This window comes from Leopardus geoffroyi, chromosome C2 (assembly GCF_018350155.1).
Source record: "Leopardus geoffroyi isolate Oge1 chromosome C2, O.geoffroyi_Oge1_pat1.0, whole genome shotgun sequence".
Lineage (NCBI taxonomy): Eukaryota > Metazoa > Chordata > Mammalia > Carnivora > Felidae > Leopardus > Leopardus geoffroyi.
The window spans coordinates 34823182-34849225 of NC_059333.1; the positions used below are offsets into that span (position 1 = coordinate 34823182).

At 35.3% G+C, this 26044-nt stretch overlaps 1 protein-coding gene across 3 annotated transcripts in view; it reads right to left on the minus strand.

Annotated features, from left to right (window-relative positions):
- Positions 1-26044, minus strand: part of GBE1 (1,4-alpha-glucan branching enzyme 1) — a 289236-nt gene that overhangs the window by 196064 nt on the left and 67128 nt on the right. For all 3 annotated transcript variants that reach the window (XR_006718266.1, XM_045501673.1, XM_045501672.1), the window contains exon 3: positions 4530-4645. Coding sequence is in view for 2 of the 3 variants with exons in the window: in XM_045501673.1 (XP_045357629.1) it covers positions 4530-4645 (116 nt within the window). In the remaining variant the exon portion in view is untranslated. The remainder of the gene's footprint in view (positions 1-4529; positions 4646-26044) is intronic.

Sequence of the window (26044 nt, forward strand, 5' to 3'; positions counted from 1 at the left end):
TTTAAATGAGGTCATGGCATGGGGTCCCGATGATGGGATTAAAGCCATGTGAGGACACAGCAAGAAGGCAGTCAAATGCAAGCCAGGAAAAGAACTTCCATCAGAACCCAACCCAGATCTGAACTTCCAGCCTCCAGAGCTGTGAGAAAATAAAATTCTTTTGGTTAAGCCACCCGGTGTATGGTGTTTTGTTCTGACATCCCAAGCTGAATAACACATGAATCCTCTGAAAATATTAAAGGTCTAGGATCAAGAAACTTCTGTTCTAGTTCATTTTGTAACGGACTGGGAAGGAAAAGTTAAAATACACAAAGATCCTAAACACTAAAAAATGAGAAGACAATTCTCATTGCCATTGCTAGTCATTTGAGCATTAATTAGAATGAGAAAAGAAGGGGCACCCCTGTGGCTCAGTTAAGTGTCTGACTTCAGTGGCTCAGGTCATGATATCGTGGTTCATGAGTTCAAGCCGCACATCAGGCTGGCTGCTGTCCACAGAGTCTGATTTGGATCCTATGTCTCCCTTTCTCTGTCCCTCTTAACACTTGCGCATGTGCTCGCTCACTCTCTCTCTCAAAAATATTTTTTTCTTAATTAAAAAAAAAAAAGGAATGAGAAAAGAAAATGGGAATCAGAAGAAAAGAACAAGAATTCTTCACTGGAACCCACCTTCCAGAATTACTTTCCCTGATCTCTTATTTTTTCTTGACCTGAGGTCTTTACTGACCTCCTGAACTACTTTTTACTAGTATGGACAGATCCACTTCTCACCTAGCTCTCTGCCCCAGGATGCTGACTCATGTGGACCATATTCTCCAGAATACTGGTTTCTCATTGGGTTTGGTCAATGTGTAGCCCCAGTTAAGAGGTCAGAGAGAAGGAGAAGAATGAGACATGAGCGTATTTGTTTCCTTATTCCCTGGCTCCTTCCCTGTAAGGTTGCCATGGATAAACTATGTGTCTCACCAAAGCTCAGTGCTTCTCTCAAGATGGCCAACTCTTTTTCTGTGTTCCAGTAACTGATTCCTTATTCCTTATGGCTTAGACAGGGTTGTTACCTGGCTGTTACTTTGGATGCTACTAGGCCCCCTCACCCCACTCTCCTTTGAACTCTGGAGTGAATCCCCTGTATGCTCAACTTTGAAAACAGCCTTTTGGAAAAATAAACAAACAAACAAAAAACATTGTTCAGGAATGCAGTCTTCTACTCTTTCCTTATATCTCTAGAGTCTTGAAAGTTTAATTAGCCTTATATTAATTTTTTTTAATTTTTTATAATGTTTATTTATTTTTGAGAGAGAGAGAGAGACAGAGTATGAGCAGGGGAGGTGCAGAGAGAGAAGGAGACACAGCATCTGAAGCAGGCTCCAGGCTCTGAGCTGTCAGCACAGAGCCCAATGCAGGGCTCAAACTCATGGACCATGAGATCATGACCTGAGCTGAAGTCGGATGCTCAACCGACTGAGTCACCCAGGCGCCCCAGCCTTATATATATATTTTTAAATATTTTCTATTTGGTAAATTCACAAACATAGAAAGGAGACATTTACATGACCACATAAGCAGTTAGTATTTTCTTCCAAAGCATTCAATTGAAAAATGTTTTACAGAGAAAACAAAGCTATTATCTCAATGGTAGGTAACATTTCTTTTTTGTTAATGGTTACCAGATAATTCATAAGAGAAACATCCTCAAGTGAGTTATAAAGGTCAATCCCTTGTGAACTGAAATAAATTTTCAAGTTCAATTTAAAACAAGAATTTTAATTACCAAGATAGACTATCTAGGGATACTTCAGATAGAAAGGCCAAAAACCTCAAGTTAGTTGATTTTTAATAGAGAACTTAACCCCTCCTCCAAAGAAAATTTGATACATCATTTCCCATAAATAAAAAACTAATTATATCACCATATTGACATTATAACACCATCTAAATGTTTCCTCACCATTTGAAACATCTAAATACTATGAGTAATATTTTGGACCTAAATTTCCAGTTAATTATCTTCACTGAAATTTTAAGAGAATAATAATGAAGAAAGATTCCACAACAGTTTACTTGATACTTGTTGAACATTTATTTACATTAGATGCTGATTTTCAAAGCCAAGTGAAAAGGTAAAAGCTACTTTTATTTATTTATTTTTGAGAGAGAAACACAGAGAGAGAGAGAGCACGTGCACACAAGCAGTGCAGGGGCAGAGAGACAGGGAGACAGAGAATCCCAAGCAGGCTCTGTGCTGACAGCTCAGAGACCGACAAGGTTTGAACCCATGAACCAGGAGATCATGACCTGAGCTAAAATCAAGAGTCCAATGCTTAACTGACTGAGCCAACCAGGTACCTCTACAATTGTTTTTTTTTTTTTTTTTTTTTTTTTTTTTTTTTTTAAATCATAGGATCATTTCATCCCATCAAAGTCAATTAAATTTTTGAAAGAAAGAATAGTATAGTACATAGCATCCTGGACAAAGCATCCTAACCTGCTTCGGATGCTATAGCAAAATACCATAGACTGGGTGGCCTACACCTAAGAGAAATAGAATCCTCACAGTTCTGGAAGTTGGAAGTTTGAGATCAGGGTGTCAGGCTGGACGGGTGAGGGCCGTCTTTAGGGTTGCAGACTTCCTACATCTTCACATGATGGAAGGACTAGGGATCTCTCTGGAGCCCCTTTCATAAGGGCAGTAATCCCATTCAGAGGGCTGCCCCCTCATGACTGAAGCACCTCCAAAGCCCTACTGACTAGTACCATCACATCAAGCATTAGGATTTCAACATATGTTTTCTTGGGAGGATACAAACATTCAGATCATAGCAAAAAGTATAACGGATTTGGAGCTGGATGGGAAAGGCAAATGTTTACCATTTATTGCTTGTATGTATCAATAATCATTCATTCTCGGTAATCAATTACTTTTCCCCATGTATAAAAACGACTTGTCAAAATTAATTCAGTCACCATTTAACACAAGAAGTAGGTAAGGTGTCAGAACTCATAAAGTTTTCAAATTTAAGAGGCCAACAAATTTAAAAAGGAAAAAAAAATTAATAAGTTCAGTTCTTAAAAAAACAAATGTCCATAGGACCTAAAGTGACAATGACACCAGTATAACAGTTGCCTTGCCTCAGAGTTTTCTAAAACCAGGCCACATAACTATACAGGAATCAAGCTCTTTGGCTTATTCTTTCAAGGACTGGGCCTAACAGTGGCTCTAATATTTAATAAATACTTCTTGAGTGCTTGCTCTGTGCCAAGCACTGTTCCAAGAATTAAGAATAGACAGTATTAGGAAACAAAACAGCATAGGCCCCTATTCTTGTGGAGTTTATACTGACTTGGAAGGGATTATTTATATTAAATGTAAATCCCTCTTATTGTATACAGTAGCTACTTTGTCTCCTTTTCATTATAGATTAAGAAGAACCTTGGCTGCTATCCCATGTAAAAAAGTCTCTTTATTCTAGGCAATACACTCTTCTGGTAACTATATTATGTGTGGCAATATTTCAGTAATTTTCTGATACACTTACAATTTCATGATTTGTAAGAGAAATAAAATAAAAAGACGACCAAAAAACCAAACCAAACCAAAACAAAACTGCAAAACAACTACACGATACATTTTGGTTTTACTTTAACTGAGTTAATATTGTTAAATAACGAACACCAATAAAAATAATAATTTAGTCATAGGATTTGTCATGATAAATGCTTTGAATGCAATCATATGTCCAAAGAAGGGAAAGAAATAAGGGGACATGGAAACATTATATAATTTTATTAGCATGGGATAAACTCAAGTAAATGTTAGAGGAGTTATATAACCAAATGCCTGAAATCTGTAATCCAGGCTATCAGACCCATCCTTCCAGCTTCCCTTGAGGCGACAAGAGAAGAGAGCTGTGTGGGTTCTGTAAACTCTGAATACAGAAACATACAGTTAGGCAAAGCAGTGGGTATGTGGAGGACGCTCAGTCTGCCTCTGACAAGGAGGTCCCTAGGCCAATCCAGGTAACCTTAATACAGAAGAACAGGAGAAACAAGAGCCTTGATGTTCAAGACCAGAAAGAAGAATCACCAGGAAAGTCATGTCCCCCAAATGCATAGATCTCCAACACACAGGATTGCCTCCCACATTCATGTGGCTCATCATAAAATCAATTTTATCAAGACTCTCTTTACAGGTAAAAATTCTCTACATTTGCTGCTTTGAAGACAGTTTTCATTTTTGTATCAAATTTTCTTTTTTTCAAGTTACACTTCTGTAATTACTCAATCACTCCTTATATATAGTTTCCAAAGTTGATAATAATAGTTAATAAGCTTAGTACCTTACCAAACATACAGTTCCAATATAACACAATGTGTTGATGACTTCTCATAAATTTTCCTCTATTTGAATATTTAGACTGTTTCTCCCATAATTATCATGCATCAGTTTACATTCTAATATTTTCAATCAAACTTTGAAAACAGAACAAAAATAAACTAAGTTCACATAAAAACAAGAGGGTAGAAAGTACCTTTAATTTGGATCCATGAGGTACAAGTTGAGATTTATTCTGCTTTGGTGGGATATAAAGCTCCCACTTTCCATAATCCAGTTTCTTGTATGGATATGAAAATGGATTCCAATCATCTAAAAAAAAAATAAAGAAGATCAGTTAGCAACAGCATGGTAAGACTAATACTTAATGGATTTCAAACAAAGCATAATATGCTGCCTACTTGTACAGAATTAAATTGCCTAAAAAATGTTAAGCTTTCTAAGGTGTTAAGCAAAATACTCTACTAACCTTTTAGAAAAAAGCAGGTTATTTTTAATTTATTTTTAAGAAGTGTATTTAAAAGTTTCCCTTTTGGATCTTAAAATTAAAGATTACAACTTTTTCAATTGTTCTTCCAATTCTATCAATAAATAGAATGTAAAAGAAAATGATGGGATCTTTTTTAAGAAAAACCATCAACAAAGGGAGTTAACATGAAAAAACAGAAATGCATTCTTGGTGATTAGACAAGATACATATTATAGCAGAATAAAAATGATGAAAAATTATTAAAATCATATTACATATATCCAAATCCACAAGTGTATGACAGAATTGAGTTTAAAAGGTTGTAAAATATAGGGGGCAGAAGAAAGGTAGATTGCTGATCCTGGAAGAAAGTCAAAATGAACAACAACAGACCCATGCAAACAAAATCAGTAAGTAAAGGACACACTGTTCAGTAAGTGGTACTGGGACAATTGGCTATCCTTATGAAAAAAAGAAAAGAAAAGAAAAGAAAAATAGATCTCTACCTAATATTATGCCCAAGAATCATTTGAGCACGGATTGATATTTCAACATGATAGGCAAAACTGCAAAATGCTTACAAGAAAATACAGAAAAATATATTTATAATCTCAGGTTTAAAAACTGTTTTTTTAAACAATATACAAAAAAAAAAAAAAACATTAAGAACAAGCCTGATAAATTCAACCAGCAAAATTATAAATGTATCTTCACAGACGGATGGATAGACAGAATTACAAGACAAACTGCCAACTGGGAGAATACATTTATAATGAGTATACCAAGAAAAAGAGAACATCCAAAGTATAAGAAAAATGTCTATAACTCTCTAAGTGTCTATAAAAATGACAAAAACACTCAGCAGAGGACACACAACAGGCCAAGAAACATGTAATAATGCTCAAGCTCACTCATAATTAGGGAAACACAAATTAAAAGAACAGTGAGACGCCATTTACCACCCACCGGATTAGCAAAACTTAAGAGTTTGCAAATAACAGATAGTCAGCAAGGATATAAAATAATGCTGCAACTGAGAGTATAAATTGGTAAATAACTTGGCATTATACAGCAAAGTTGAAGATATGTTCACTTAAAAGTCCAGCAATCCTACCCCCACCTAGGTAATAGCTTAGAGAAATATGCACGAGATAGCATTCACAAATGTTCAGTGAAGAACTGTTTAGAATAGCAAAAAATGGAAGCTATCAAAATGTAAGTCAGACACAGAATGAGTAAATATGTTGTTATAATTAAACAATGAAATGCTATACAACAATATAAACTAAATGGAACAGAGCAAATATATACAGCAAATAAAGCATAAAAATTAATTTTAAAATGGTATGGAAGAATACCATTTAAATGAAGTTCAAAAATACGCAGAAGTGGGGCGCCTGGGTGGCGCAGTCGGTTAAGCGTCCGACTTCAGCCAGGTCACGATCTCGCGGTCCGTGAGTTCAAGCCCCGCGTCCGGCTCTGGGCTGATGGCTCAGAGCTTGGAGCCTGTTTCCGATTCTGTGTCTCCCTCTCTCTCTGCCCCTCCCCTGTTCATGCTCTGTCTCTCTCTGTCCCAAAAATAAATAAACGTTGAAAAAAAAATTAAAAAAAAAAAAGACAAAAATACGCAGAAGAGTATTATATAACATTTATAGATACATGTGCGTATAAAAAAATATCAAAAGGAAAATGAGAATGTTAAACATCAAATTCTACGGGGGATTTTCACTGGGTAAAGGAAAGTGAACACAGGAAGCTTCAATAATATCTGTAACATTCTATATCTTAAGGTAGGTGGTGTATAAAGAGATGCTTATATTATTTCCTATTTGTTTCTATCTAAATTATTTCATAGTTCTAAAAAAAAAATAAGCAGCACCGTGATGCCATGCACTGTGGTGCTAGGACATTAGATTCTCAATGAAGAAGGTAATAAAAACATCAGGAAGCTTGTTTTATGCCATGATTTCCTTCTCTACAACACCAACGCTCTCACCACAACAGTTCTAAATATCTTCACCTCCAGCCAATCTGAATGTTGGTTGGGGATAGAGTGGGTGTAAGAAACAGTGTTTAAATAAAGATCTTTCTAAACATTTCCCTACTTCTCATCATGAAGACATTCTGAAAATGTCTTAAGGTCGTTTATAATTAAAAAAAAAAAAAAAACAGCTCAACAGGCTCTGTGTTCTTATAGTTTCCTGTTCTTAAAATCTCAAATCCATCTGACCTACATACAGTGTGACATTCCTTTACCAAAGCAAAGAATTCAGGGCATAATTAGGGAAAAAAAAAAAAAAAAAGCTTGAAATATGAATATCTGGGTACTGTAACACTTCACACATTTACTGAATTTCTTTTTAAGCTAATCATTTAAGACAATTAATAAACTTAAGACAAGCAGCAGATCTTTTCCTGGTTAGTTAGATCTGAAAATAAAGGGTACAGTTCATTAGTTCATTCATTCATTCCTTAAATATGAACTGAATGCTTAATATCGGCCCCGCTCAATGCCAAACTCAAAATTAGTGTTCAGAATGACAGTCATATCTCAAGAAAAAGTTAAATTAAGTAAGAGTACACTAAAATGAATAATAGAATTTACAATGGAGAGTCACTAAAAACTCAACTACAAATAAGATTTTATAATTTTGAAAGTGAATCTTCAATTATATGGGTAATTTACAAATGCAGATTTATGTAAAAGCTGTTTTTAGTAATGTGAAAATCAATGTGCTTTTGAATATTACTTTTTGAATTTCCGTTGAACTAGTTCTTCAACTTGCACTCACTTAAGTTTTAAGATCTCATTAAACAAGTATTAATATTTGTATAAAGAAAAATACTTTTACTGATACATTTTCCTTATATAGTATCTTAGAGATATAAATCTTCTAAAGCACATGCTGATTATTTATAATTCTATATTGTGAAAAAAAAAACTTGTTCTGTCATCTTCAATAGAGATATGAATCTTCTAAAGCACATGCTGATTATTTGTAATTCTACATTGTGAAAAAAAAAAAAAAAACTTGTTCTGTCATCTTCAAGGGTTTCATGTTTTTAGCACCCCTCCAACTCATGGAAACTCAGGTGCTTATTTTACTGCAGTTACACTTTTCTTGCCAAACCCACCCTTCAAAGCAAAATTTAGAGCATCTTCACATATGCCCCCAAAGAAAATCCATGCCACCAACCGCCATAAGCAATGTAGAATATATCTAAACATTTCATATGGGAAAGAGAGGAAAGTTTACAAAGCATGCATGCATGAAACAACTTGAGATGTTTTCATCAGACAATTCTCCACACAAATCCCTCTTGCGCCACACCACTGAGTCAGATGAGTCTGTCATTTTCTTGACTCTCTCCAATTACTGTTAGCCCTGAATTTTCCTCACTCATCTCCTTCATTAGTGTGGCTTCTTTTCCATTGGAAACATGGACACCAATACTACTTCCCACTTCCATACTATAACACGCATATGAAAGACTGTTACTCCCTAAAATGGGTTTTCCAAAATAGCTAATAAGATGCTTTTCTCCAGAAATAGATCTAAGGCCAAGAAAAAGAATAATAAAAAAAATGGATTTGGACCTGACACTTAGTTAAGAAAGAAGGAACCAACATTAAGGCGCATCTAGGAATAACTGAAGGAACCAACTGTGAAAGTACACAAATTAAAAATAAATTAATTAAAAAATTAAAATAAATAAAATTAAAAGTAAATAAATAAAAAGTAAATATCAAATGACCAATATAAAAACTTTAAATAAAATTGAATATTTTATTTGTAAATTGAATTTGCTTCACAAAAATACAGAAGGCAAAAATAACAGAGGCTGGAAGACAAATTTTAGGAAAATATTTCCTTTTGTGAAATGAGTCAGGAGACTTTATTCCTAAACATAACTGAAAATAATAGCAACAACAAGAATGATAAATGATTCTAAGCCACACCAGAGATAGTTTTAGAACCAGATTACTCAAACTTTTCTCATTTTAATCTTGCAAGGTTTATATTCGGAGTACACAAGATGGAATCAACTTTATTTAAGCAAATGGTTTGCATCCCTATGTAGGCCTCAGGATAGGACCAAAAATATCCTATTACCACATTGGACAATTATTTGCTGCTCTATCAAGCACAGAACTAACTTTGAGAGTTCTGCGGTTCAGTGATTCAGTGGTTCTCAAACTTTAACTCATAACTAGAATTACCTGGGCTTATTAAAACAGAGTTTTTGATTCAGTAGATTTGAAGTATGGCCTAATACTTTGTATTTCCAACAAGTTCCCAGGTGATGTTGATGCTACTGGCTTAGGGACTATATTCAAAACAACTCCCTGGTTCAGTAGGTATGTTCAGTTGTGCTCTACTCCTAGCTTTGTGAGTTATTTTCTAGATTAAATTAAGTTTATGGACTACCAAATAATGCTCTAAATCAATAGGTCAAGGAAATTCTGAAATAGGAAATGTCATTAATAATCCTTCAAAGTTAGTATTACTCACATGAAATTTAGGATTTAAGTTTTGGAAATAAATAGGGTTGTAAAGCCCAGAAAGAAGACTAGTGAGATAAAGATTATAGAACAGAGCTAACATATTAAGGACTTTAAAAAAAAATTTTTTTTTAAGTTTACTCAGTTTTGAGGGAGAGAGAGACAGAGTGTGAGCAGGGGAGGGGCAGAGAGAGCCGGAGACAAAATCCAAAGGAGGCTCCAGGCTCTGAGCTGTCAGCACAGAGCCCGACATGGGGCTCAAACTCACAAACCGTGAGATTGTGACTTGAGCTGAAGTCAAACGCTCAACCAACTGAGCCATCCAGGCGCCCCTAACATATTAAGGAATTTTAATGTATTAATGTCAGGGAACAAAAATTAACAAATTTAAATGTGAAAAGATAACATATATTAAGACCATTATTCAATATACTGTTATTAATGTCTACATATAATGTTTTCTATAATATTCTCATCAAGAGATTGCTTGGTTAAAATGTTTGCCCCACTGTTCACTGACCATGAATAAAAATTTGGAATCTTTTATCTAGAAAAGTAGCATTAAAATTTTAAAATGCTAACATATTAACTCATTTTTCTTTCTATGCCTTATTTCCTTCCATAATGTAGACAGACACTGCCAAGTTCAAGGATTAGAAACACCCAAAACAATTTGTTTAATTGTTCTAATTTTGGTAAAATTTTAAGATCATGTTTCCTGCCTGCATAAATTATTGCATTATAACATTTTCTAGGACACTTAATATTTATCAAGTTATGATAACCTGACACATTTTTTAAAGCAAACAGTTTAATAGGTATTTTATTATTAACTGGCTAAAATTTACCATCATATTTGATAATGCAAAAGATTCTATTTGTCCATAGACTCAAAACAAACAGACTAAATTTAAATCGAGATATGGAAAAGAAACAATGTGTGATGCATAGTTTAATATGAACTGCAAACACACGTTCGGCCCAGGAAGCCAAACATTAACTTAAGGTCACTGCATCAGGCTCACTAACTCTATATTTATCTCAAACCCAACAACCTTTCTTTTTCTGATGTAATAATCCTCACATAAAATTCTTAAATGTCAACCTCCCTCAAATATTCCCAAACTCTTTAACCCACAGTAAAGTATTTCTCTTCATCAGCACTTATGCACCTCATTGCTATAGAGTTCTTGAGTTTCACACAAAATTTCCTTATGCATGGTTGAAATCATTCCAACTTACCGTGTAGAGCCTTACACCTTTGATGCGGATGTCAGTGTGCTGAAGAACATGGTCCACATTTAGGCCAATCCCTGACGCATAGACTTCACACAGCAGTGACTTAAGATCCCTGGTGAATGCAGCAGGTAAAGCTAATACAAAGCCACTACTGACCTGTATGGCAGATTTCAGTCACTTCCCATCTGAGTGCATAACAGTTATACACTTACGTCATTACAGTTGTTCAATATTTGGAATATGACCTCCTTAAAGCAACTAAACACTCTTCATCATCATACAATGTTATTTAATTATTTCAAGCTTCGTATCATGCAAAGTTTATGTAGATTTATGCAAAATTAGTTTGTCAAATGGAAGTTCTAGGGACTTCTCTCATGCCAAGAAAGCATCTACTCTGTTCCCAAGAAGTCATAATGTTGAGAACTGAAACTTCCCATGGCATTGCCTTTACCTAGGATTATGAGAGGAATACATAGCCTCTGTAGGTGGAAGACAGTAGTCCTTTCTGACATACACCCCTGTCAGATCTCCTTTGAGATCTCCTCTCCTTTGTTTTTTTCTCCTCCAGGAGATGTCCTTTGTTTTTTTCTCCTCCAGGTAATTCTTCCCTTAGTTGGGTAGCTGGGAATCATCATTCTTCAAATTCTGCTTGCAGCTGGTACCCTGGGAATAATCTTATTAAAACCTCCAGCATTTATTTCTTAGGAGAAATGCTCTTAACACATATTAGTTTAGGTTACCTGTGCTTTTCAAAAACAAAATCTAGAGTAAGTCAAAATGCCTCTAACTTCAGAACCAATTGAATATTAATACTTTATTATAAGGAACAATGTTCAGTCCTGTGGAGCTTTCTGGAAATTAGAGAACAAATCAAATAATCTAGAGCTTCACTCACTGAACTGTTTTTAAAGGTATGCACAGAAGAAAAGGGCTCCATAATCAAAACATGCATGACAAAAGTGACTTCATTAGAATTAATCATGTTTCTTTAATTCTAATTACAGGAAAGGTATATTATGACACATTTTGTGAAAGAAAGAGGATGATAAAACTGAATACGTGTAGTTTCTTGTGATTTTCAAAAGTATGAAAATATAATCCGAAAAAATGAATAGAAGCGATTATGTATATGGGAAGGAATAATACTGATGAGTAGTTTACGGTATTATATTTTTGACTACAAAATGAGATAAGCAACTCAAATAATTAAAAAACTTATTGTCAAAAAGGGGGATAATAAGAAAAAAATCCCTTAAAGTAGAAACTGAAATAAATGAGCCTATGTACTGGTATTTGGAGGTGGGGCCTCGGGAAGGTAACTAGGCCATGAGGGTAGAGCCCTCATCAATGGGTTTAGTGCCTTTATAAAAGAGGTACTAAACACCAAATCTGTTGATGTCTTGATCTTGGACTACCCAGCATCCAGAACTATAAGAAATAAATTTCTGTTGTTTACAAGCCACTCAGTCTATTCTGTTGCAGCAGCCCAAGAGACTAAGACAAAGCTTATCTTTACTTTTCTATATACCAAGAAATTTCCATAGTAAAAATTTAAAAACTAATGGTGTAAAGTTTCCGTGCACAAATACTTGCCTAAATCTCTTTCCTTGTTGTCAATTATGAAAAGTGATCTTATCAAACAATGGGGTATAAATATTTTATTTATGGTTCTAAATTAGATTAATAAAAACTACTTTCTAGATAGACATTTCCAGTTCATATTTCCACCAGCAGCATATGAGTATGCTTAACTACTCCTATCCTCATCAACACTAGGGATTATAATTTTAACAAGGCATTCCAGCCTCACTCAGGCAGGGATTACTAAGAGAATGAGGCCCTAATGCCCAAAGGATCCACTGTATACAACAAACTAATTTCTCTTCAATACATCTGGAATAGTACTCATTATGACCATACTCAGGAGAATTTAGAAAATAGGCATTTGAATCATTTTCTGTGTTCTGTGGATCAGATGAGGAACAGGCATGAGAAAAGTTGCCTCTCACAATTGTCCTAGCTACAACAGATAGCTTTTGATACAGTGTTTTCATTTCTTTTAAAAACAGGCTATAATTAAAACTTTTGATTATTCTCTTCTCTTATTGTTATTTGGGAGGAACTGAGTGGTGGGTGTTATATCTTCTTTCAAGCTTTTCATTTATTTCTAGTTTTATTGAAATGAAATAATGCGGTGTACTTTATGGCCTAATACAGTGGTAATCACTCTAGTGATTTATTTACCAATCTATTTATTTTTAGTAATATAAACCATTCAGTTATCTCAAAATAGATTTTATGGAAAACTCCATGAAAACTACATAAAACATGTGAAAGCAAAGTTGCTCTGCTTGAAGTTCCCCTGCCTAGCTGGGCTGGGTCCCCTCCTCACCAATTACCGCTTCGCTTAGAGCCCACCACTCAAGTTCTAAAAACACTCAGTTCTAAAAAGTGTTCTGATATATGTTCTACCTTTGTTGATAGTCCATATCCTTGAAAATATGTAATTTGTTTTAAAGTTTCAATTTATTTTTAGTTTACTTGATTCAGTACAAGTTAAGAGTACACTGAATTCTATCATGGCAATTGGGTTTGAAAACCTATTCAATTTCTAGCAACTCTTACCATCTATACTTGACCAAGAATAATTGTTACTTGGGACCTAAGGGTAATGGCATTTATCTTTGCTGTGACTCCTATTATTGATTTCTATGCCATTTTACCTGGGTTTGGTTTTGGTCTGGACTTGACTATCCTTTTATTTTATAATCTTTAAGTGATAGTAAAGCAGGGAGACATTAATAGTTAAATAGTTAAAGCTATGAAGTGGTACAATATTTGCTAAAGAAAGAACATAGAAAAGACAAAATATCACCTGGGTGCTCATTGGGATGAGCACTGGGTGCCAATATATGGAAGCCAATTTGACAATAAATTTCATATTAAAAAAGAAAAGAAAAAAAAAGACAAAATAGGAAAGGGAAATAATGGAAGAAAAATACTAATGCAATATGATCAATCATCAGAGGCAGCAACAGCATTCCATGGGCCAAGAATGGCCCTCAATTATGTTTTAACTGACCAGTATATTGAACTGTATCCCTCCATGTCATCAAATATCGGAAGCTGAGTAGGGAGGCTCTCATAGAACACACACTCCAGCTCACTTTTATATGCTTATCACTATGGGTCACAACTTAATCCATTTCTGACTTCCCTGGCTTCAGCACAGATTTGAATTTAGGAATCTCCTCTACGCCTTAAAATCTAATCTTTTATCTTAAGATATTCTACCTAAACTGGACTCTGGGGGGCGGGGGAGTGCACGTCAGAGGTCTACAGTAATCAGACAAGCAATTCTAAAGTTTTCCTCTGAACCCTATAACCACCTATGAAAATACACCAGTGAATGTAAAATAATATTTACTAATATAGCTAGCAATGTTACAACCCAGGTGTCTGTGATCAACTGATTTTTGACAAAGGAGACTTAAGATCATTCAAAGGAAAAAGAATAGTCTTTTCTTTTTTTTTTTTTTTCAACATTTATTTACTTTTTGGGACAGAGAGAGACAGAGCATGAATGGGGGAGGAACAGAGAGAGAGGGAGACACAGAATCGGAAACAGGCTCCAGGCTCTGAGCCATCAGCCCAGAGCCCGACGCGGGGATCGAACTCACGGACCGCGAGATCGTGACCTGGCTGAAGTCGGACGCTTAACCGACTGCGCCACCCAGGGGCCCCAAGAATAGTCTTTTCAATGGATAGTACTAGGACAACTGCATCTCTACACACAATAGAATATATTTGGACCCCTACTCCAAAACATGCACAAAACTAATTCAAAATGAATCAAAGACTTAAATATAAGAGTGAAAACTATAAAGTTCATAGAAGAAAACACACGAGTAAATCTTTGTGACCCAGTTCTTAAACATGGCACCACAAGTATGAGTAACAAAAGAAAAAAATGGTAAATTGTATTTCTCCAAAATTAAAAATTTTATGTGTCAAAGGACACTATCAGGAAAGTGAAAAGACAACTCACAGAATGGGAGAAAAGATTTGCAAATCATATATCTAACAAGAGACTTAAGTCTAAAATATGCAAAGAATACTTAGAACTTAATAATAAAAAGACAAATAACCAAACTTCTTAAATGAGCAAAGGATATAAATAGATCTTTTTACAAGGAAGGCATAGAAATGGCCAATAAGCACATGTAATGATGTTCAACCTCCTTAGTCATTCGGAAAATGAAAATCAAAACCACAATAAGATATCACTTCATTCACAGTAGGGTGACGACAGTCAAAACCAAGGATAATATTTATTGGTGAGGGTGTGGGAAAATTGCAAACCCCATTCACTGCTGGTGGAAATATAAAACAGTTTGAAAGTTCCTCAAAAAGCTAAAGACACAAAGATATAGTTACTATTTGACTCAAAAATTCCACTCATAGTTATATACCCAAGAGAAATAAAAGCATACATCCATACAAAAACTTGTATATGAATGTTCATAGCAGCATTACCCATGATAGTTAAAGGTAAACACACACATATCCATTAACTAATAAATGGATAAAGAAAATTTTGCATATCCATTCAACAGAATGTTACTCGGCCATAAAAAGGAATGAAGTACTTATACATGTGACAACATGGAACCTTGAAAACATTATGCCAAGTGTAAGAAGCCAGTCACAAAAGACCACATATAATTTCCCTTGTATGAAGTATCCAGGGTAGGCAAATTTATATAAAGTATTGGTTGCCTGGGGCTAGGGAAGGGATGGGAAGATTGTGAGATGATACCTGTAGGGTATAGAGCTTTTCGGGTGATGAAAATTTTCTAAAATTGACTGTGGCTATGGTTGCACAACACTATTTTCAATACACTAAAAACCAAGGAATTGTATGCTTTAAATAGTTAAGTTGTATAGTATGTGAATTCTATCTCAATAAAGCTGTTAAAAAATAAGAAAATATTTTAAAGGTCAGGTAGCCTTTATCTGCTCATTTCTACTGAGCTTTTGCCCTACACTAAAATCAGATTGTATCAGAGATATCGTAAAGGGAAAGACCATGCAGGGAGACATATATAAAAATTTAATGCTGAGAAGATAGCTTGGTCAATAAGTAGAATAAAGAGTCAAGCTGGACAGTTGAAGCCTTCTCTGAAGAGAAAATGATTAAATGTTTCAAGGCTTTGCAAAGATAAACAACTTGACCATATTAGAAGATGGGGGGAAAATAAGTATATCTTCTCCTGGAGCCCAGACTAGCAGATTTATGGGTGATTACCAACGTAAACATACAAACTGCTGCTGATGTTAGAACTTATGCTGGACTCTAGAAGAGTCCTATAAGGAAAAGAAATCTATAAAACTATCATAAAACCCACTCTCTTAAAAAAAAATGGTTTGAGCAGAGGCTGTCACAAATGATACAGGGATGGAGGGTTTTATTGTGATAGAAGAAGTAATAAAAGTCATTACATTAACAAAAAAGAGGATGACTTGGTGACACTGAGGGCAGCAACAGTAGTTATGGGTTGTCCTCAGAGCCTGACATTCAATATATAATTCAATTACCTCAACAGTCCTATAAAGTAGTACAGATTTCATCTGATGGATGAGGAAACAAGCTAAAAAAGAGGGAGAACAATAAAGCCAAAGTCCCACAGCTATTAAATGACAGAGCTAGGATTTGAATCCATGTTAGTTTGACTACTGCTTCTGTGTGTACTCTTACTCTGTAGGACATTCATAAACCATCTGGACCCCGTCCAGCTTGTCTCTCCATTAGAAATCTGAATAACACACATTGTGCTCTTAACTAGATTTTATGTTTGTACTATGCATTAAAGCTATTCTTTTGGAATCTTATGCTTTAAGAAATAACTTCTGCATGTGGATTTTTTAATTAATAGAAAGCTCAACAGTATATGTTTTCAAACCTTGAAACTGTTAGGCAGGTCTGTGGCAGTTATCAGAGAAAGAGATGCATCAGTCTGTCAAACACAGGGCACTCTGGACCACAATGCCCAAACAAGTCACCATTCCCAGTCAAGCAACTGATAGAGCACATGATTCAGGCTGCTCTTTAGACTAATTCAATGCTAACTGTCAACAATAATCCTAGCATTACCCTGTGTGTATAGCCATATGGAAGATAACTGTAGAATTAAAAGAGAGTGACAGCAAGAGAGAGAGAGAGAGAGATTTTCCCCATGGGGCCTACAAGGTGTGCAGGAGCAGAGAAATCAGACAGTTGGATGCAGATTTACAGGACAAGTGTGGTAGAAGGCCAGTATTCAAAGAAAAAGAAACTTTCAGGAAGATAGTGATTGGAGAGCCTAGATCAAGGGGTCCAGAGCAGACATCAAACAGATCTAATCATGTCAGAAAGCATCATGGATCTAGAGGTCTCATTCAGCCTGGAGTAACTTTCATCATGGAGTCAGGAACAGGGAAATGTTGCTATAGCAATCTTGGCACCTTTTTTTTTCTTTTGCCCCTTTTACACAATGAATTTTGATAATGCTTTGCAACAATTCCCCCGTCCCTCATCAGCAGCCTCATCCCCCACCAAAAAACATCTTGATTGCTACCCCATCATTTTCCCTAAGTATATCTAGACCCCTAAAAACCACAGCCACCCTAGAAAATCCATACATACATGCGTGACAAATAAATGTTACTGTTGTTACATATCGAATTTGGGATAGTGTGTTACACAGCATTACTATGGCCACAGCTGACTCGTGCATCTAGGAAGAGTGAGCATTACCCCTCTGAACATCCCACAAGTAGTCTAAACGTGTATCTGTTACAGCACTTATTACATGTGTCTATCATTTATTTTTATTTTGCAAGTGAACATAAAGAGAATTCCTTTAATAAGACTTCATTATACACTAAGATTATAAAAAATTATCTCTATTTACCAAGAAATATAAACGATTCAGAAGCACAAACATCTAAGTAACTCCTTTTTATTAATCTTTTCAAATAATAGGTATCACTAACTAAATTATGAAGAATTAAAAGCAAAATTGTATTAATTAAAAGAAACATGAATGTGTTTACTCGTATTTGAAGAATAGATCTTGATTTTCTCCTTTATGTTCTAAACTCTAAAAATATGTGTAACTTATACAATAAACATATTTCAGAAGATCACATTTTTATGAATGATAATATTTAATTATGTATTAATTATAGATAATATACACATAAAGAGAAAAGTTACAAAACTGTAAGGTTTTAAAAAGTATATATGTGTATATTATATAAATATATGTAAAAATATAATTAATCTGAAATATACAATTAAATATCACCATTCAAGGGGTACCTGGCTGACTCAGTACAGCTTGCTCTGGATTTCAGAGTTGTGAGTTCAAGCCCCATGTTGGGTGTAGAGCTTACTTCAAAAAAAGTATCACTGCTTAAAGCTGATTTTCCAAAATGTTCAATAGGCTGTTAATCTGAAGATTCACAAAATGCCTAATTATCCCTATCTACACACAAATAGCATCTAAAATAGACCTCTATGTGTGATATCTACATTTATAACACACATAACACATAATTCATTAGGCTACACTCCTTCTTTTCTGAAATCCCAAATCCAAGAAAATTGAATCACTTTTAAATGAACCAATGTGTTTATTAGATCTGTGGGGTGTAAGAAAACTTCAATTGCTGCTCTGTGTCATGCTGATATAGGCATAAACTCTCAGGTTAAACTTTCCTCTTTGTAGTACAAGTTTCAATTTGGATTTTAAAAAGCTTGAGGCCATCAATTTTCACATCTTTCCCCACTCCCATTTCAGAAATCAGAGAGCCAATTTCAGGAAAATACTGGCAAGTTATATGGAGGTTTAACATGTTCAAGAATAAATCTGACTTCCATTAAGGCAATTCCATTAAAATAAAGCACATTGAAACCACTTACTATTACCAGGTTTTCTGGCTTCTAATTTAATAGTCATTTATCTAAAGTCAAACAAAATGAATAATCATGTTTTTTTTAACTACTGTACTGATCAGCTTCAAAAACTCTAAAATTTGAAACAAAATCATTAAAATGTTTCTGTCACTTTTAACTACCTCCTAACAGAGCCTGCAAGGCTCTGCCTTCTTATCCCATTACACTCTTCCCCCATCACTAGAGGGCAAGGCCACTGTACCACTTTTTTATTTTTTTTTAATAGACTAAGCTCCCTCTATCCTCTCTTGATCACTGGCCATTTGTCCATATACAAACCCTTTGAATCAGATAGAGAACTATTTGCTTTCTCTGTGCCTGCCCCTGGTCTCTATTCACAGTAAGGAGATCTCATTTATGGAAACTGCTGTCCTACCTTGTACTATGTGGACCCAGTTCTCTGATATCAGGTGGACACTCAGTATCAATGAAGGTCATATGTACATCCCTTCATCCTATCTCTATGTACATGTTTTCTCTCTAAATTCCTCCTATTAAATAGGTTCCCAAAGAAATGAATGAACTAGATCTCATTATCAATCAAGTAAAACAATAAAAGCTAGATACAGAAATAGCAATAAAAAAGTAATAAGGTAGATATCTCTCCAGCTCTAGTAGTGGATCAGGCACATAGAAGAAACTCAATATGTGCATTAAACAAATAGTTACCAAAACTAATCATTGTTTTATAGTTACATTTAACGTGCATTTTTAAAACTACAATAGTGATACTGTTCATCTTAAAGTATGTACTAATTGTTGGCTAATAATTCATTTCTTTAGCCATTATTATTTATCCTAACCAAATGAATATCTCCAAATATTCCACAAGAGTAGCATGATCATAATTTTAAATGATACAATTTTTTTTTAATCATCTCTGATTAAATCTATGAGATTCATCTATAAGAGTCATCTATGATTCTCTTTATTGTCCTGTTTTCCTGTACTAGATGTTATAATAGTTGTTTGGGTGATTAAGCCCAACTTAAATAACTCAATTGATACTTACCAAAGACCCCCTCTTTCCCTAAGATAGTACACTCAAAAGTCAGGTGGTTCTTCTTCAATACCTACTACTACTACTACACACACACACACACACACACACACACACACACACACACACACACTTCAGTACATTAATATATACTTCATACACATATATTTATACATTATTTATTTTTATTTATGGAAACAAAAAGCTGTGTGTGGTGTATATGCTTGTGTGTGTCTTAAAATAAATGACATAATATTGAATGTTATGTCCTGTAACTTGATTTCCACCTTTCCCTCATTCACCATATTCAATCCGGTCATATCATCCAGAAAACTTTTTCTTTTAATTTTTAATTAATGTTTATTGATTTTTGAGAGGAGAGAGAGAGAAAGAAAGTGGGGGAGAGGCAGAGAGAGAGGGAGAGAATCCCAAGCAGGGTTCACGCTGTCAGCACAGAGCCTGACATGGGGCTCAATCTTACAAACCATGAGATCCAGACCTGAGCCAACATCAAGAATCGGGCACTTACCCAACTGAGTCACCCAGGCACCTGGACCAACAAACACAATTTCTTAAAGCTTTCTTCAAAACTAATTTCAAAATCACCTTGAAAGGTGAAATTCATACAATTAGAAACAATCCAGTGAAACTGTATGTGAAAGATATAGTCAAAGAAGCTGAGATTTGAAAAGTGGCAGCCAAGGGGCACCTGGGTGGCGCAGTCGGTTAAGCGTCCGACTTCAGCCAGGTCACGATCTCGCAGTCCGTGAGTTCGAGCCCCGCGTCAGGCTCTGGGCTGATGGCTCAGAGCCTGGAGCCTGTTTCCGATTCTGTGTCTCCCTCTCTCTCTGCCCCTCCCCCGTTCATGCTCTGTCTCTCTCTGTCCCAAAAATAAATAAACGTTGAAAAAAAAAAATTAAAAAAAAAAAAAATGTTTAGAAAAGTGGCAGCCAAAAATTAAAAATGAAAGTGATCTTAATGATATGAAGTTTGACTCTTCAAATACTTTGAAAAGAAATTAATATGAGTTCTCTTTCAAGTCAGTCAACTTCGTATTTTCTTGTTTCACAACTCAAAGGTAAAGAAAGTAAACTGTTTAATTACTTATACTATCTATTGTCATATATATACACATATATACATGGAATTTGGATTCCATATATGTCACACACCCACACACTCATACATTCAACACTGATGTCTTAAAGTTTGTATGTAAAATTATCCCAAAGGTATAAATCAGCTTCTGGAGATATAAATTTCAGAAGTACACCACAGTAGTTATATGTAATTCAAAGGTATGAAATTGGAAGCCTTAATAGAATGATATGGGTAGAATACTGGTAGATAAACCTTTCAAATACTATTTACTACATATGTGACTTTGGGCAGATTATATAACTTCTTGAGTTTGAATTTCCAGGTCTGTAAATTATAGGAAGAACTCTCTGTTAAGCAACATTTCCTACACTACAAAGAAAAGCTGCAAATGGAATTCACTTCCCATGAGGTCATGGTGCTCAGCCCTTCTCTAGTTCAGTGGTTACATCACAGGAACAAAATGGCTTGAATGCAATCCCATCTCTAGCATAGGTTAGCTTAGTGAGAGTGCCATAGTCTAAGTCTCAGTGTGCTCATCTGGATTGGGAGGACAGTAATCGTATCTACCTCAATGGGCTATGGGGAAAATTTGTGAAAGTCTTTCCTAAGCACTTATTGCACAGTTAAGTGTCCACTACATTTCAGATATTATGAAGATAATACAATAACCCTGTACATATCCATCTTTTCCTTGAAAACCCTCTTCTCTTTCTGTGTTATGGTTGGACACTCTTCTCATTTTCCTACTGCAATTTCGTCTCTCATGTCTTCATCATCCTTTTACCCCTAACTGTGAGCTTTCCAGGGTTCTATCTTCAACTCGCTATTAATATTGTTCCAAAGACTTCTAAGCAAAATACTGAAATATTTGGTGAAGGGATGAATCCAAATTCCATAGGAAAGGAATTATCCTGGAGAAACTTAAAAGTAGATTTTACCAGGTACAGTCTACTTATTCCATAGAAAAGAAATGTTATGCTTTCAATTACCACCAATACCACCACCAGTGAGCCTAGCAAGAGAGTCCACAGCTTCAAAATGTAACCTGGCAAGGGCATATTTTGACAAACTAGACAATAATATTCATATTCTCCATTTAAATTGGAAAATGCCAGACAAAGACAAAAATGAGTTAGGGAAGAAATATTTATTGTGAATGTACACAGTGTCAAGCCCTATGCTAAGAGCTCTTACATACACATTTTCATCTGATCTTACTTGCTATACAACACTGTACATAACAGGCTCTTCTTACATGGCTGATGATGAAGGTGTGGGAAAAAAACAACAACAACAACAAAGTCTAGATGGGGATAATCTATATGCTTACAACAACAATGAACTCCCATTTTCTGTATGCCTAACATGGCCATGCTTTCTTACTAAGCCTCTAAGAGTGAATGAATCTTTATCTTCATTGAGAAAAGATTAACGACTATATAATGTGGCAATTACTTTCTGGGTAATAATGGTATATTTATAGGAGATTGCAGTTTGTGATTACCTCACCCTGTAGAGAGGAGAAAAAAGGAGAACAAATATGGACTATTTTCTATAGAAACGTTTCCTTTAAAAAAGAAATGAAAGTTACAGTGAATAGACTTACCTTTTGACAGAGTTTATTTTGATTTAATACGTACAATTAATCTGAGAGACTTTTGTGCTAGTCAGCATGACCTACCTATTAAAAAAAAGTTTTAATTCCCAGGAAGAATAAAGTTATAAAGCATCTGAGTAGATCTACGATAATGCCCCTCTTCTGACTTTGTAACCTTTAGAAAAAAGTTGACTGACAGGAACCACAAGACTGGTGACAGACCAGAGCTGCAGCGATTGGTGTCAGTTCTGTCCCCTATTTCTACTCCTCTGGCTTTTCTCAAGTGAGAGAACCAGCATGGCCCAAAACATAGCCCAAACTTCAGTGTCTGCTCAGAACAAGGGGTAAACAATGTCCTGAAATTAGGGGATGCATTTCCAGGGCTCGGAACCATGGTTGAGATTAGTAGCTGACTACATGTTCGTCTTTATTTAACTTACATTTTTTTTCTAATGCTTTGGATGAAGAATACACAATTAGATAAGACCGAAGAATGAGCTTGGAGCACTCTAATTTCCTTTAATTAACCTAAAACTGATTCTGTTATCAGGGTTCATAAATCTGGCACAGATATGTATGTATATAAGTGTATAAATATGTATATGTGTACATATACACATATATGCTCATTTGCTTTTCTACTTTGGTAACTTTATTCTTCAGATACTATAACTTCTAGAAAAGTATTATCCACTGAACAGTATTATGGATGAGAAACCAACCCATCAGGTGATAATAAAACACTAGAACATATGATTCATGCAGATTAAGGAGTTGTGTTGATGAGGTATTAGGAGGTTTCAGGAGGCAGAGCCCACTTTTGGTCTCAGTTTTTAGTTTGGTTTGATTAGTTTGGTTACTTTCTCCATCAGCAGAAAAGCAAACCGTACTTTGATCCAATATACAAAGTTATAACATCCTTTCAGAAACTTTCTTTATATGTTCACTGTAATTGTTCAATTAAAATGTACCTTTTTGGGGCTAAATCTTATAAAGAATCCCTATTAAAGGCAAGTCCTGAATACAAGTTAAATACAAACTAACCATAAATTTAATTTAAGATTTTAAACCTATTTCTAACTTAAAGAAAGGTTAAAGCAATCTACTTTTAATTAAATATATCTATGGCAACTTAATTCCAAATCTTAAGGTTCTGCAACCCAATTTCTCATGATAAAAATATTACTAAAACTCATCTGCACTGAATGACAATCTTCCATTCCTCTCGGCTCTCTGAATCCATTATCTCTCTCATGGGAATGAATGCTTTGCTATGACTGATGATGAATAAGATATATAGGACAAATGATGCACTTTTTCATTTAAAAGACTAAAAAGGAAATTCACTTTAGTCTCCTTTCTGCCTAGTTTCATTAAAATCTAAATACAGCTATTCTAAGAGATTTTTTCTAGCTCACTTCAGTTTGACAAAAAATGTCTCATGTATCATTTAAATCAATTACAGATTCTCTGGAAATATACCTCAAAAGTTTCATTTTCATACTTTTGGTTTAAAAATACACACAATCACCAAAATAAATAAGCAATAAAATAAATCCTTTAAAAAAGCCACTATCATGAAAGAGTACATTATTTATTACTAAATTATATTCTAAGAGCTGTTTCAACTTTAGAAACTACTTAGGAAAAAAATCTTTATATAATTCTTTATTTCCTGAAATATCTTTATAAAGTGCTATCTTAGAATAATATCAAAATCTCAATTTAATTTTATGACTAGGTGACCTTAGATAATTATTGCTAGTTAAAAGGACACCAGCCATTTCCCCTGCTAGATGAGAAGGTTATGTTCCCCCTTTTGCATTGGTGAATTTCCACTATTTAGCACAGTGTCTGCCACATAGAAGGTGTTCAATAAATACTGCTACTTCTGGGGAAGGAAAGTAGGGAGGAAGGAAGGTGAAATTGTTGAATTTCAATTCCACACCCTAACTTAAAGGACTCTAGCAGATATCTTTTTTTTTTTTTAATAAACCTACTTTAAAAAAATCACTATATACTCACATACAACTATGTATTTAGTGAATTGGAATATTATTTGGGAGATTCTACAATGTTAACAAAGTAAGTACCTTATTTTAAGATTATATTCTGTAATTTCAGGGGGAGAAAAAAAGAAAACTTGGATTTTACTTGCCCAAATTTCAGATATAATGGTAATAGTATAGACATATTTTTATACTATTTTAGAAGCCTTGGATAAATTGCTACAAAGTTCATTGCTTGCTTTTCAGTAGATTAAGAAATAAAGTTCCACGCTCCCGGGGGGCTCAGTTGGTTGAGTGTCGACTCTTGATTTCAGCTTAGGTCTTGATTTCACGGTTCGGGACCTAGCTCCACATTGTCTCTGTGCTGACAGTGCAAAGCCTGCTTGGGATTCTCTCTCTCCCTTTTCTCTGCTCCTCCCCTATGCACACAAGCACTTTCTCTCTCAAAATAAATAACTAAACATTAAAAAAAAAAAGTTCCATCTTCTTTTCCCTAAGAACCCAGACCCTTTTGTAAACCTTCAGCTTCTTAATGTTTAAGTTACTAGCCTTGTTCAGGGTTGTTGATATTAAGGATAGATCCAAGGAATAGAAGGAAGGGAGGGTGGGAAGGAGGGAAGAATGAAAAAAATGGAGGGAGGAGGGGAAGAAAGGAACAAAAGGAGGGACAGGGAAGGTGCAAGCAAGGCAGGAAGGAAGGGAAAAAGAAACCAATGCACAAAAAATGTTTTCTTCCTCTTTGAATGGAAATGTACATAATACACTCATGTAGTTATTTAAAGAAGATGGGATTACTTAGAAGCAAATAAACTCAGAAATGCCTCTAGTGATTTGAGTTCCCTCTAAATCATATTAAGAGAACTCTGGGTAGCTATATCCTGGTGATTCTCCATTTCTCCATGCTAAGAACCACCTTAAGATCCTTCCAAATTTCTTAGACCTGCTCGAGGCCTTGGAGGCTGACGTTAGTAGATGGCAATTCCGAGACTCCCGTGCACTCCAGCTGCAAGTTGGGACTGGCCAATGGAAGATCTTGGCATAAGAGAAATGAAGATATTTAACACCCACTCCACCCCTGCTTCATTCTGGCCATGGCTGCCTTTTCCCTGGCCACAGATCCCATGATCAGACTCATCGTTTATGACTCCAGCTCTATGTTCCAGGAACCATCCCCTCCTTTCTCATACCTACGGCAAAAGAGCAACAGCTTCCAATTCTAGTTGTTCCCTTAACCCTCACCAGCCTTCTGTAAGGAGCCCTTCATGAAACTCTCCCCAGTGACAACCGAACATACCATCTGTGTCCTGCTCTATGACTGATACAGAGGCTAAAATCTTGTGACTCTCCAGAAAAACTCTTAAATAGAAGAAGTCTATGAATAACTACCACCTAGAGATGATGGCCTTGTTCACTGGAGCCAAGCACACTTATCAGTCAACTGAGATAGCAAGAATAAAGAAAGCAAATTACTGTAGCCTGGGTTAAAAACAAACACGCAGGGGCGCCTGGGTGGCTCAGTCGGTTAAGCATCCGACTTCAGCTCAGGTCACGATCTCGCGGTCCGTGAGTTCGAGCCCCGCGTCGGGCTCTGGGCTGATGGCTCAGAACCTGGAGCCTACTTCCCATTCTGTGTCTCCCTCTCTCTCTGTCCCTCCCCCATTCATATTCTGTCTCTCTCTGTCTCAAAAATAAATAAACGTTAAAAAAAAAATTAAAAAAAAAAAAAAACACGCAAACTTCTATAATGTGCCCAGAGTTGTGAATCTGCACATAGTTCATTCACCTCAGTC